Genomic DNA, 15195 nt, shown 5'->3' with positions numbered 1-15195 from the left:
CCCCACAGCCCAACGGAGAGCCCCCCCTCACAGCCCAGCGCAGAGGCCCCCCCCCCCCAGAGCCCAGCACCATTTTCAACCCCTGCATTGGCCTTGAAGGTGTCAGGACCTTAGAATGGTGAAGTGCGGGTGTGCAGAAGCTGTGGGGACCGGCGGAGGATCTGGTAAGTAAATCCTAATTTTCTACGTCCCCCCCCACATAAACAAGCAATTAAGCCTTGCAGTGCCGGCCCAGCTCCACAAGGGATCATTTTTCATTCATTTTTTTCTGTCTGGGAGTTGGACCTTTAAACCCCCCCGGGGTGTATAATGGGGGTCCGGGACACAAAACACATAAAAGCCGAGAGAGAGTTACCTCTTTGGATAAGCGAGTGAAGACGTCTCCGCCCCTGAGGAAGTCCAGAATCAGATATAATTTCCCTTCCGTCTGAAAGGCTGAGGAAGAGAAACATCAACCGGATCGCTCTTCATCCATCAAACACCCCTCTCTACCGATCACCCCACTGACCTCCACCACTCTCCACCGATCCCTCCACCCCTCTCCACCGATCCCTCCACCCCTCTCCACCGATGCCTCCACCCCTCTCCACCGATCCCTCCACCCCTCTCTACCGATCCCTCCACTGACCTCCACCCCTCTACCGATCCCTCCACCCCTCTCCACCGATCCTTCCACCCCCCTCTACCGATCCTTCCACCCCCCTCTACCGATCCCTCCACTGACCTCCAGTGTCCTCCACCCCTCTCCACTGATCCCTCCACCCCTCTCTACCGATCCCTCCACTGACCTCCACCCCTCTCTACCGATCCCTCCACTAACCTCCACCGATCCCTCCACCCCTCTCCACCGATCCCTCCACCCCTCTCCACCGATCCCTCCACCCCTCTCTACCTATCCCTCCACCCCTCTCTAACGATCCCTCCACCCCTCTCTAACGATCCCTCCACCCCTCTCTACCGATCCCTCCACTGACCTCCACCCCTCTACCGATCCCTCCACCCCTCTCTACCGATCCCTCCACTGACCTCCACCCCTCTCCACCGATCCCTCCACCCCTCTCCACCGATCCCTCCACCCCTCTCTACCGATCCCTCCACTGACCTCCACCCCTCTACCGATCCCTCCACCCCTCTCTACCGATCCCTCCACTGACCTCCACCCCTCTACCGATCCCTCCACTGGCCTCCATTCAGTGCTATGGCGACCTGGCGCCTGGGGGGGGGGTTTTTGCGCCCCGGCTTAGAGGGTCATTCTGCATCCCCCTAGGAGGAGGCGGCTACATGTAAGTCAAACAATAGAAGATAGGAGACACTCACCATAGTGCAACTTAACAATGAACGGATGGTTCACCTCCACCAGAATATCGCGCTCCATCTTGGTCCGGACGCGGTCTCTGACTGGTCAGGGAGAGATTTACAAAAAAAATAAATCAAAATAAAAAGGTTTGGTGGGAGGGGAGGGGCTTAGGTGGGCGTTGCCCCTTCTGAATAACAAATTTGGTGACAAAATGGGAGGAGCTCACCTTTCAGAGAAGCTTTCTTTAACACTTTCATTGCATAAAGTTGTTCGGCGTCGGGACCGATCATTTTCCGTACGAGGAAAACCTGCGGGGAAAAAAAGCGTCAGGGCCGGCAACAACCCTCAGCAAGTGTCAGGACCGGCAACAACCCCCAGCAAGTGTCAGGAACGGCAACAACCCTCAGCAAGTGTCAGGAACGGCAACAACCCTCAGCAAGTGTCAGGACCGGCAACAACCCCCAGCAAGTGTCAGGACCGGCAACAACCCCCAGCAAGCGTCAGGACCGGCAACAACCCCCAGCAAGCGTCAGGACCGGCAACAGCCCCCAGCAAGCGTCAGGGCCGGCAACAACCCCCAGCAAGTGTCAGGACCGGCAACAACCCCCAGCAAGTGTCAGGACCGGCAACAACCCCCAGCAAGTGTCAGGACCGGCAACAACCCCCAGCAAGTGTCAGGACCGGCAACAACCCCCAGCAAGCGTCAGGGCCGGCAACAACCCCCAGCAAGCGTCAGGGCCGGCAACAACCCCCAGCAAGCGTCAGGGCCGGCAACAACCCCCAGCAAGCGTCAGGGCCGGCAACAACCCCCAGCAAGTGTCAGGACCGGCAACAACCCCCAGCAAGTGTCAGGACCGGCAATAACCCCCAGCAAGCGTCAGGACCGGCAACAACCCCCAGCAAGCGTCAGGACCGGCAACAACCCCCAGCAAGTGTCAGGACCGGCAACAACCCCCAGCAAGTGTCAGGACCGGCAACAACCCCCAGCAAGTGTCAGGACCGGCAACAACCCCCAGCAAGCGTCAGGACCGGCAACAGCCCCCAGCAAGCGTCAGGGCCGGCAACAACCCCCAGCAAGTGTCAGGACCGGCAACAACCCCCAGCAAGTGTCAGGACCGGCAACAACCCCCAGCAAGTGTCAGGACCGGAAACAACCCCCAGCAAGTGTCAGGACCGGCAACAACCCCCAGCAAGCGTCAGGACCGGCAAGTGTCAGGACCGGCAATAACCCCCAGCAAGCGTCAGGACCGGCAACAACCCCCAGCAAGTGTCAGGACCGGCAACAACCCCCAGCAAGCGTCAGGACCGGCAACAACCCCCAGCAAGCGTCAGGACCGGCAAGTGTCAGGACCGGCAACAACCCCCAGCAAGCGTCAGGACCGGCAAGTGTCAGGACCGGCAACAACCCCCAGCAAGTGTCAGGACCGGAAACAACCCCCAGCAAGTGTCAGGACCGGAAACAACCCCCAGCAAGTGTCAGGACCGGAAACAACCCCCAGCAAGTGTCAGGACCAGCAACAACCCCCAGCAAGTGTCAGGACCAGCAACAACCCCCAGCAAGTGTCAGGACCAGCAACAACCCCCAGCAAGTGTCAGGAACGGCAACAACCCCCAGCAAGTGTCAGGAACGGCAACAACCCCCAGCAAGTGTCAGGACCGGCAACAACCCCCAGCAAGCGTCAGGACCAGCAACAACCCCCAGCAAGTGTCAGGACCGGCAACAACCCCCAGCAAGTGTCAGGACCAGCAACAACCCCCAGCAAGTGTCAGGACCGGCAACAACCCCCAGCAAGTGTCAGGACCGGAAACAACCCCCAGCAAGTGTCAGGACCGGAAACAACCCCCAGCAAGTGTCAGGACCAGCAACAACCCCCAGCAAGTGTCAGGACCGGCAACAACCCCCAGCAAGCGTCAGGACCGGCAACGACCCCCAGCAAGTGTCAGGAACGGCAACAACCCCCAGCAAGTGTCAGGAACGGCAACAACCCCCAGCAAGCGTCAGGAACGGCAACAACCCCCAGCAAGCGTCAGGACCGGCAACAACCCCCAGCAAGTGTCAGGACCGGCAACAACCCCCAGCAAGTGTCAGGAACGGCAACAACCCCCAGCAAGTGTCAGGAACGGCAACAACCCCCAGCAAGTGTCAGGAACGGCAACAACCCCCAGCAAGTGTCAGGAACGGCAACAACCCCCAGCAAGTGTCAGGAACGGCAACAACCCCCAGCAAGTGTCAGGACCGGCAACAACCCCCAGCAAGTGTCAGGACCGGCAACAACCCCCAGCAAGTGTCAGGACCGGCAACAACCCCCAGCAAGTGTCAGGACCGGCAACAACCCCCAGCATGTGTCAGGACCGGCAACAACCCCCAGCACGTGTCAGGACCGGCAACAACCCCCAGCACATGCCAGGACCGGCAACAACCCCCAGCAAGTGTCAGGACCGGCAACAACCCCCAGCAAGTGTCAGGACCGGCAACAACCCCCAGCAAGTGTCAGGACCGGCAACAACCCCCAGCAAGTGTCAGGGCCGGCAACAACCCCCAGCAAGTGTCAGGACCGGCAACAACCCCCAGCATGTGTCAGGACCGGCAACGACCCCCAGCAAGTGTCAGGACCGGCAACAACCCCCAGCAAGTGTCAGGGCCGGCAACAACCCCCAGCAAGTGTCAGGACCGGCAACAACCCCCACCAAGTGTCAGGACCGGCAACAACCCCCAGCATGTGTCAGGACCGGCAACAACCCCCAGCACGTGTCAGGACCGGCAACAACCCCCAGCAAGTGTCAGGACCGGAAACAACCCCCAGCAAGTGTCAGGACCGGAAACAACCCCCGGCAAGTGTCAGGACCGGCAACAACCCCCAGCAAGTGTCAGGACCGGCAACAACCCCCAGCACATGCCAGGACACCGATCGGTGGTAAGTTATGCAGAGGGAGTCGGGCCGATCGGTGTGAGCGGGGGAGGGGCGGATGACTTACTTTTCCAAAGGAGCCCTGACCCAGGACCTTCAGGAGCTCAAACTGCGCGGGGTCCGCCTTCTCACACCCTTCCTTCACATGGTGGGTGATCTGGATCTCCTTCACGTTCCCTTCATCCTGGAGAAACAAACCAATCAGTGACCAGCATGGAAAGAACTCACAGAGCTTCACTTCTTCCACATTTTATGTTACATCCTCATTCCAAAATTCATCATTTTCATCATAATTCTACAAACATCCCATAATGACAACGTGAGAGAAGATTTCTTTTTTAATCTATGCAAATTTATAAAAAAAATCACTGTGTACAGGCTCCTCCCATGTACATAAGCATCACAGGCTCCTCCCATGTACATAATTATCACAGGCTCCTCCCATGTACATAAGTATCACAGGCTCCTCCCACGTACATAAGCATCACAGGCTCCTCCCATGTACATAATTATCACAGGCTCCTCCCACGTACATAAGTATCACAGGCTCCTCCCACGTACATAAGCATCACAGGCTCCTCCCACGTACATAAGCATCACAGGCTCCTCCCACGTGCATAATTATCACAGGCTCCTCCCACGTACATAAGCATCACAGGCTCCTCCCACGTACATAAGTATCACAGGCTCCTCCCACGTACATAAGCATCACAGGCTCCTCCCACGTACATAAGTATCACAGACTCCTCCCACGTACATAAATATCACAGACTCCTCCCACGTACATAAATATCACAGACTCCTCCCACGTACATAAATATCACAGACTCCTCCCACGTACATAAATATCACAGGCTCCTCCCACGTACATAAATATCACAGGCTCCTCCCACGTACATAAATATCACAGGCTCCTCCCACGTACACAAGTACCACAGGCTCCTCCCACGTACACAAGTACCACAGGCTCCTCCCATGTACACAAGTTCCACAGGCTCCTCCCATGTACACAAGCATCACAGGCTCCTCCCACGTGCATAATTATCACAGGCTCCTCCCACGTACATAAGCATCACAGGCTCCTCCCACGTACATAAGCATCACAGGCTCCTCCCACGTACATAAGCATCACAGGCTCCTCCCACGTACATAAGTATCACAGACTCCTCCCACGTACATAAATATCACAGACTCCTCCCACGTACATAAGTATCACAGACTCCTCCCACGTACATAAATATCACAGACTCCTCCCACGTACATAAATATCACAGACTCCTCCCACGTACATAAATATCACAGACTCCTCCCACGTACATAAATATCACAGACTCCTCCCACGTACATAAATATCACAGACTCCTCCCACGTACATAAATATCACAGACTCCTCCCACGTACATAAATATCACAGACTCCTCCCACGTACATAAATATCACAGACTCCTCCCACGTACATAAATATCACAGACTCCTCCCACGTACATAAGTATCACAGACTCCTCCCATGTACACAAGTATCACAGACTCCTCCCATGTACACAAGTATCACAGGCTCCTCCCATGTACATCAGTATCACAGGCTCCTCCCATACTGATGTACATGGAAGAGGTCTGTGATGGGAGGAGCCTGTGATGGGAGGAGCCTGCGATACTCATGCACGTGGGAGGAGCCTGCGATACTCATGCACCTGGGAGGAGCCTGCGATCCTCATGCACCTGGGAGGAGCCTGCGATCCTCATGCAACTGGGAGGAGCCTGCGATCCTCATGCACGTGGGAGGAGCCTGCGATCCTCATGCACGTGGGAGGAGCCTGCGATACTCATGCACGTGGGAGGAGCCTGCGATACTCATGCACGTGGGAGGAGCCTGCGATACTCATGCACGTGGGAGGAGCCTGCGATACTTATGCACGTGGGAGGAGCCTGCGATACTTGTATACAGGGGGATTTCTCTCACGTTGTCATTATCGGGGGGTAGAATGAATTTAAAAACGTTACAACAAATGGCGCCGTTATAGCGAATAGCGAGCTCCCATAGGACCCCTTCATCAGACGTGTGACGAGAGGCTCTGTAACGTTGTAATCGCTGAATTAAGTTTTGGACCCGTTCTGGAGATCCGCTGTGTTCCAGCGGTTCGCGGCTTCGGCGCCCACTTAGATAAATACACCGCCATCTCTACGGGAACGCGTGCGTTGGGAATTTTGCGTTTTGCGAGGAGGGGGCGTGTCTAGGCAGGCCGAGTCACGCCCACGTGTGCTGTTGAACCCCTGTAGCTAAAAAAAAACTGAAACCCAATGAATTAAAAAGGTGGGCGGGGACAATCAGTCTGGGGGAGGAAAGGACTTGGTGGGCGTCGTCCTCCAGCCAGGAAATGGGGCGGGGCTCTGACTTGCGGGGGCGGGCCCATTCCTATACTTACAAAGGGCGACAGCGGCTCCCCCTCATCCATGGGCTCATCCACCATCTTCATACCGTTCACCTGCGGAGCAAACCATCAGACGCGTCATTAGAGGGGGGATTCCTCCCCATCACAGATTCTACATCACAAAAGTACAAAATATTCCCAAAATTTCCCAATTATTTTTCTAAATGATAAAAACACAAAAAATAATAAAAAAATGCAAAATAGTAACAATTATTAGTGACCTCCGCGCCTTCCTCATTAACCACTTAAGGGCCGAGTCTGATTTTCGAAGTTAAACATTTTTTTGTTTTTGCTAGAAAATTACTTAGAACCCCCAAAACATTATATAATATATATTTTTCTCTCTGACACCCTAGAGAATAAAATGGCGGTCGCTACAATTACTCTGTCACACCGTATTTGTACAGCGGTCTTACAAGCGCACTTTTTTTTGGAAAAAATACACTTTATATTTATATTTATTGTATTATTTCTGTATTTTATTTTTATTTATTATTTATTTTATATTTATTTCAATTTTTTTTTATTATTTTATTCATTTTTTGTTATATATTATATTTATAAAGTAGTGAGTGTACAGCTTGTAAAACACACAGCCATTAATGTCTAAACCACTGGCAATAAATAAATATACTTATTTTATAGTTATGTAATTATATTTTATGTTTATATCATGCAAAACAATACCCCCCTCAACCCCACCGTCAATCAACCACAAAACACCCACAGAAACGCTCTACAATCAACAAAGTTCACTCTGGAACCGATCTCCATCGATACCACAAAAAATATCATTGGTGCTTTGAGGAACAGCACATCGCCCAATGATATCATCCCCACCAAACTGCTGAAGGAATGTGCCGACATCCTGGCACCACCCATCACACAGCTTATAAACCAGTCATTTAAGGAAGGCATAGTGCCATCCCTGCTGAAAGAGGGCACAATCCAGCCCATCTTGAAAAAACCTAACCTGGATCCCAAGGACCCAACTCACCGCCGTCCCATAACAGGCCTTAATGTTCTCTCCAAGATAATGGAGAAAGTAGTGGTACAACAGCTGCAACAGCATCTAGATACCCACAATCTACTGGATCCATTACAATCAGGCTTCCGTCCCGGACACGGGACGGAAACAGCATTACTCAAAATATGGGACGATGCCCTCGAGGCCGCAGACGAATCCTGTCTCCTGGTTCTGCTGGACCTAAGCGCAGCCTTTGACACGGTAGACCACAAACTGTTACTGATGCGACTAGCCAAGGTAGCAGAAGTCGCAGAAGGTGATTTACCATGGTTTTCTTCCTTTCTTGAGAACCGATCACAAACAGTTAAATTGGGTTGTTTCATGTCGGAAAAGCGCACGGTGTCATGTGGAGTCCCCCAAGGATCCCCCCTGTCACCGGTGCTTTTCAACATCTATCTTCGCCCTCTCTTTGATATTATCAGTAGCCAAGAACTACTCTATCACTCTTATGCAGACGACACGCAATTGTATTTTCCCATCTGCAACAAAAAGGATCATCATCCCAGTTTAGAGAAATGTCTCTCTTTGATAGAAAACTGGATGACAAAGAGTTATCTTAAACTCAACAGTTCCAAAACAGAACTCCTTATGTTTCACGCCAGCCGAAAGAGTCAACTGGCAACAACCTGGACACCCCCGCCCATTCTGGGCCAAATCATCACCCCTAGCTCCAAAGTCAAAAGTCTCGGGGTCATCTTCGACACCTTCATGACAATGGACGCACAAATAGGGTCAGTAGTCAGCGGAGCGCACCATCTGTTGCGCCTACTACGCAGACTTATTCCATTTATCCCCAAAGAAGACGTAGCAGTCGTGGTGGGAACAATCGTGAATTCCAGACTGGACTATGCTAACGCCCTGTACCTCGGACTCCCAAAGTACCAAATCTCCCGTCTGCAAGTCCTTCAGAATACGGCCGCCAGACTGGTGACTGGGAAAAGGACATGGGAATCAATCTCACCTTCACTGAGATCCCTTCACTGGCTGCCAGTAAAAGACAGAATTGCATTTAAAGCACTCTGCCTGACACATAAGTGCATCCATGGGAAGGCTCCGCAATATCTTTGCGACAAGATAAAACCTCACAATTCGAATCGCGTTCTGCGATCCACCGACCAAAATCTGGTCAGGGTACCAAAAACCAAATACAAGTCCAAAGGAGAAAGAAGGTTTGCTTTTCAGGGTCCTAGACTATGGAACGCTTTACCAACCAGCATTCGGTTGGAGGAAAACCACCTGACTTTCAGAAGACGAATCAAAACTCTGCTCTTCTGATGTCATGAGACACGAACAACTAGCGCCCAGAAGCGATTCAGTTCGCATGTGCCGCGCTATATAAGTTTTTCATTCATTCATTCATTCATTCATATATTATATATTTATTTTATAGTTACATATTTATATTTATTCTATTTATATTTTATTTATTATATTTAGATTAATTTTTTATTTGTTATATATATTTATAAAGTAGTGAGTGTACAGCTTGTAAATTTGCTGCCCCCTCAAAATAACTCAACACATTAATGTCTAAACCGCTGGCAACAAAAGTCAGGACACCCCTACGTGAAAATCTCCAAATTGAGGCCCAAAGTGTCAATATTTTGTGTGGCCGCCATTATTTCTAACCCTCTTGGGCATGGAGGTCACCAGAGCCTCACAGGTTGTCACCGGAGGCCCCATTAATGTCTAAACCGCTGGTAGCAAAAGTCAGGACACCCCTAAGTGAAAATCTCCAAATTGGGCCCAATTAGCCATTTTCCCTCCCCCCGGTGTCATGTGACTCGTTAGTGTTACAAGGTCTCAGGTGTGATAAATGTGGTGTTATCGCTCTCACTCTCTCATACTGGTCACTGGAAGGACAACGTGGCGCCTCATGGCAAAGAACTCTCTGAGGATCTGATATAAAGAATTGTGTCTCTACATAAAGATGGCCGAGGATATAAGAAGATCGCCGAGACCCTGAGACTGATCTGCAGCCCGGGGGCCGGGACCATCCAGCGGGATAAGAGGGGGGGGTTCCACCGCGTAAGCGATCTTCCTTACAGAGCCCTCAAGAAGCAAAACTGTAGTGGAAAAAAAACGTTCTATATTTTTGTTAAAAATAAAAATGACACTCACAAAGCTTCCATGGTCAATAAAGAGGACACAGAGTATGAACCTGCCAAGATGGCGCCCAAACTCCGCCCAGTGTGATGACATCACAAAGCACAGCCTGTCTGACGTGTTGCGTCCCTTCTCAAAGGCTGGGGAAGGAACGAATGGATCACGCTTATGTTTCCAACAAGACTGTCATAGCAACCAATAAACAAAATGACTCCTCCCATCGTATATAGAGCGGCGACTTGTATACAGATAACCGACATAAGAGTTTGGCTTATAGCATATTATACTACAAGATTGGAGCTATAAACACTCAGAATTACTATCATAACCCAGATTACTACAGTATACAAATGTATAAAAAATACATTTGAATTAAAAAAAAAAAATACACACACATAAAAAAAAAAAAAAACAGGAAAGAGAGAGACACAAACAAATATTATATATATAAAAATATAAGTAAATAAAATATTTGTGTATTTCTCTTTTTTTTTGTATGCATGTGTAACTGTATACTGTAGTAATCTGGGTTATCATAGTAATTATGAGTGTTTATAGATTCTTTTTTTTTTTTTCTAATGCATGTGTTTCTATATTTTTTTTTTTTTATATTTATTTAAATATTTTCATTTATTTATTAATTTTATATTTATATTTCTCCTGCTTGTTATTTTTATTAGCCATATTTTCTGGTATTTTTGTTTTCTTACACCTTTTTTTTTTCTAAATGTATGTTTTTTTTTATGCATTTGTATACTGCAGTAATCTGGGTTATGATAGTAATTATGAGTGTTTATAGATTCTTTTTTTCTAATGCATGTGTTTCTATATTTTTGATTTGATTTCATATTTTTTATATATGATGGTAATTATGAGTGTTTATAGATCCAATCTTGGAGTATAATATGCTATAAGCCAAACTATTATATATATATATTTTTTTTGTGCATTTCTCTTTTTTTTTTTTTTCTAATGTATGTTTTTCTATATATATTTTTTTATATTTATTAAAATATTTTCATTTTTTTTTATATATTTATATTTCTCCTGCTTGCTATTTTTATTAGCCATATTTTCTGATATTTTTTTTTTCTTACATCTGGTTTGGAAAGGTGTTCAATATGTAAAAATATAATATAAAAAGTCTCCTTTTTTTTAAATAAAAATAATAAAACTAAAAAAAAGCCTTCTCTTTCAAAAAAAAAAAGAAAAAAAAAAGGAGAATATATATTTTTTATTATATACACATATATATATATCCCAAACCAGGTGTAAGAAAACAAAAATACCAGACAATATGAGTAATAAAAAGAGCAAGCAGAAGAAATGTATAATAATAAATAATATTATATAATTTTTATTTTATTTTTTAATTTAAAAGAGAAGGGATTGAAACAAACTTGTTGTATTATATAATCAACCATCTGATGAAGATCTAAGCCTAAAACTAAACCAGAATCCATCACTCCTACAATTCAATAAAATATTATTACAGTCCTCTATGTGTTACTGATAAATCACTTGAGGTCAAACTCAATGTTTAGACCTCGGGGGGATTGGCACTTTGATGTCCAAAATCCACCAAGATTCCTTTAAACTCAATTTCCTAAAATATTCCGCCTGTCAGGGGGACCAACATCTAATGACCCACCTCTCAGGGGGACCAACATCCAATGACCCACCTGTCAGGGGGACCAACATCTAATGACCCACCTGTCAGGGGGACCAACATCTAATGACCCACCTGTCAGGGGGACCAACATCTAATGACCCACCTTTCAGGGGGACCAACATCCAATGACCCACCTGTCAGGGGGACCAACATCCAATGACCCACCTCTCAGGGGGACCAACATCCAATGACCCACCTGTCAGGGGGACCAACATCCAAGGACCCACCTGTCAGGGGGACCAACATCCAATGACCCACCTCTCAGGGGGACCAACATCCAATGACCCACCTGTCAGGGGGACCAACATCCAATGACCCACCTCTCAGGGGGACCAACATCCAATGACCCACCTGTCAGGGGGACCAACATCCAATGACCCACCTGTCAGGGGGACCAACATCCAAGGACCCACCTGTCAGGGGGACCAACATCCAAGGACCCACCTGTCAGGGGGACCAACATCCAATGACCCACCTCTCAGGGGGACCAACATCCAAGGACCCACCTGTCAGGGGGACCAACATCCAATGACCCACCTCTCAGGGGGACCAACATCCAATGACCCACCTGTCAGGGGGACCAACATCCAATGACCCACCTCTCAGGGGGACCAACATCCAATGACCCACCTGTCAGGGGGACCAACATCCAATGACCCACCTGTCAGGGGGACCAACATCCAAGGACCCACCTGTCAGGGGGACCAACATCCAAGGACCCACCTGTCAGGGGGACCAACATCCAATGACCTACCTGTCAGGGGGACCAACATCCAATGACCCACCTGTCAGGGGGACCAACATCCAATGACCTACCTGTCAGGGGGACCAACATCCAATGACCCACCTGTCAGGGGGACCAACATCCAATGACCCACCTGTCAGGGGGACCAACATCCAACGACCCGCCTGTCAGGGGAACCAACATCCAATGACCTACCTGTCAGGGGGGACCAACATCCAACGACCCGCCTGTCAGGGGACCAACATCCAATGACCTACCTGTCAGGGGGACCAACATCCAACGACCCACCTGTCAGGGGGACCAACATCCAACGACCCGCCTGTCAGGGGAACCAACATCCAATGACCTACCTGTCAGGGGGGACCAACATCCAACGACCCGCCTGTCGGGGGACCAACATCCAACGACCCACCTGTCAGGGGGACCAACATCCAACGACCCGCCTGTCAGGGGACCAACATCCAATGACCTACCTGTCAGGGGGACCAACATCCAACGACCCACCTGTCAGGGAGACCAACATCCAATGACCCACCTGTCAGGGGGACCAACATCCAATGACCTACCTGTCAGGGGGACCAACATCCAACGACCCGCCTGTCGGGGGACCAACATCCAACGACCCACCTGTCAGGGGGACCAACATCCAACGACCCGCCTGTCAGGGGACCAACATCCAATGACCTACCTGTCAGGGGGACCAACATCCAACGACCCACCTGTCAGGGAGACCAACATCCAATGACCCACCTGTCAGGGGGACCAACATCCAATGACCTACCTGTCAGGGGGACCAACATCCAACGACCCGCCTGTCAGGGGGACCAACATCCAATGACCTACCTGTCAGGGGGACCAACATCCAACGACCCACCTGTCAGGGGGACCAACATCTAATGACCCACCTGTCAGGGGGACCAACATCCAACGACCCACCTGTCAGGGGGACAAACATATAATGACCCACTTGTCAGGGGACCAACATCCAATGACCCACCTCTCAGGGGGACCAACATCCAATGACCCACCTGTCAGGGAGACCAACATCCAATGACCCACCTGTCAGGGGGACCAACATCCAATGACCCACCTGTCAGGGGGACCAACATCTAATGACCCACCTGTCAGGGGGACCAACATCTAATGACCCACCTGTCAGGGGGACCAACATCTAATGACCCACCTGTCAGGGGGACCAACATCTAATGACCCACCTGTCAGGGGGACCAACATCCAATGACCCACCTGTCAGGGGGACCAACATCTAATGACCCACCTGTCAGGGGGACCAACATCCAACGACCCACCTGTCAGGGGGACCAACATCCAACGACCCACCTGTCAGGGGGACCAACATCCAAGGACCCACCTGTCAGGGGGACCAACATCCAATGACCCACCTCTCAGGGGGACCAACATCCAACGACCCACCTGTCAGGGGGACCAACATCTAATGACCCACCTGTCAGGGGGACCAACATCCAATGACCCACCTCTCAGGGGGACCAACATCCAAGGACCCACCTGTCAGGGGGACCAACATCCAATGACCCACCTGTCAGGGGGACCAACATCCAATGACCCACCTCTCAGGGGGACCAACATCTAATGACCCACCTGTCAGGGGTCCAACATCCAATGACCCACCTGTCAGGGGGACCAACATCCAACGACCTACCTGTCAGGGGGACCCAGAGCGGCGCAGCTTCTCAGCACAGGACAGACAGCCTTGTATCCCATCCAAGTTTCTCCTCCTCCCATAGAGAAGAAACACTACAATCATCTGGTACACGCCCAACGCGTAACGTCTGTCATTTTCCTGGGATTGGTGACTCAGGGAAAAATATGTCTCTACAAGTTCAAAGGGAAGCCTGGGTGACACGTGAAGGTGAGAGGAGGCGAGGAGCGGATCAGCCGCCCTTCCACCTGTTCTGGGGATGTGATGAAACGGATCGACATATGAAGACGATCGACTCAACAGGGACTATTTATAGGACAGATTTTAAACCTGACCCCCCCCCCTCCCTTCAGGCTCTTCTCCTAGACTGAAACAGCTTCCTCTGATTTCACCGCACACTGTGATCTTCTCTATATAGATCTTTATATCACTAGAGGGGTCTTCATCAGGGGGAAAAAGATCCTGATTCCACTATATAGATTAGAGGGTCTTCATCAGGGGGAAAGGAGGTCCTGATTCCTCTATATAGATCTTTATATCACTAGAGGGGTCTTCATCAGGGGGAAAGGAGGTCCTGATTCCTCTATATAGATCTTTAGATCACTAGAGGGGTCTTCATCAGGGGAAAAGACATCCTGATTCCTCTATATAGATCTTTATATCACTAGAGGGGTCTTCATCAGGGGGAAAGGAGGTCCTGATTCCTCTATATAGATCTTTATATCACCAGAGGGGACTTCATCAGAGGGAAAGAGATCCCGATTCCTCTATATAGATCTTTATATCACTAGAGGGGTCTTCATCAGGGGGAAAGACATCCTGATTCCTCTATATAGATCTTTATATCACTAGAGGGGTCTTCATCAGGAGGAAGGAGGTCCTGATTCCTCTATATAGATCTTTATATCACTAGAGGGGTCTTCATCAGGGGGAAGGAGGTCCTGATTCCTCTATATAGATCTTTATATCACTGGAGGGGTCTTCATCAGGGGGAAGGAGGTCCTGATTCCTCTATATAGATCTTTATATCACTAGAGGGGTCTTTATCAGGAGGAAGGAGGTCCTGATTCCTCTATATAGATCTTTATATCACTAGAGGGGACTTCATCAGGGGGAAGAAGGTCCTGATTCCTCTATATAGATCTTTATATCACTAGAGGGGTCTTCATCAGGGGGAAGGATTCCAGGAACCAGGAAAAGGTCCGTTAGGTGGTCGGTTTGGCTCGTTGCCGCCATCTGACGTCCTTTCTATAAAGCGATCTTCCTGAGCTGAACCCGGCCAGACAAGTCTTTTCTGCTTTTAAATTAAACAGTAAAAAATATTCTCTTTAC

General features: G+C 49.7%; 1 protein-coding gene across 3 annotated transcripts in view; it reads right to left on the bottom strand.

Annotated features, from left to right (window-relative positions):
- The window catches only part of LOC120922715 (ribosomal protein S6 kinase alpha-6), a 61841-nt gene extending 47874 nt beyond the window's left edge, over nt 1-13967 (bottom strand). Inside the window, exons 1-6 of one of the 3 annotated variants that reach the window (XM_040334752.1) lie at nt 13864-13967; nt 6630-6689; nt 4274-4390; nt 1524-1605; nt 1318-1398; nt 356-435 (exon numbers count right to left, since the gene is read on the bottom strand). In XM_040334752.1, coding sequence (XP_040190686.1) covers nt 356-435; nt 1318-1398; nt 1524-1605; nt 4274-4390; nt 6630-6680 — 411 coding nt within the window. In that variant the 5' untranslated portion in view covers nt 6681-6689; nt 13864-13967. Of the gene's footprint in view, nt 1-355; nt 436-1317; nt 1399-1523; nt 1606-4273; nt 4391-6629; nt 6784-13863 lie in introns of those variants that run through there. The other 2 variants (XM_040334751.1, XM_040334753.1) reach the window with 2 other exon arrangements.
- Nucleotides 13968-15195: the final 1228 nt, after the last annotated feature.

This window comes from Rana temporaria, unplaced genomic scaffold (assembly GCF_905171775.1).
Source record: "Rana temporaria unplaced genomic scaffold, aRanTem1.1, whole genome shotgun sequence".
In the NCBI taxonomy this organism is placed as follows: domain Eukaryota; kingdom Metazoa; phylum Chordata; class Amphibia; order Anura; family Ranidae; genus Rana; species Rana temporaria.
The sequence above is the reverse complement of the archived record's forward strand: the minus strand, read 5'-3'. Positions and strand labels throughout refer to the sequence as shown.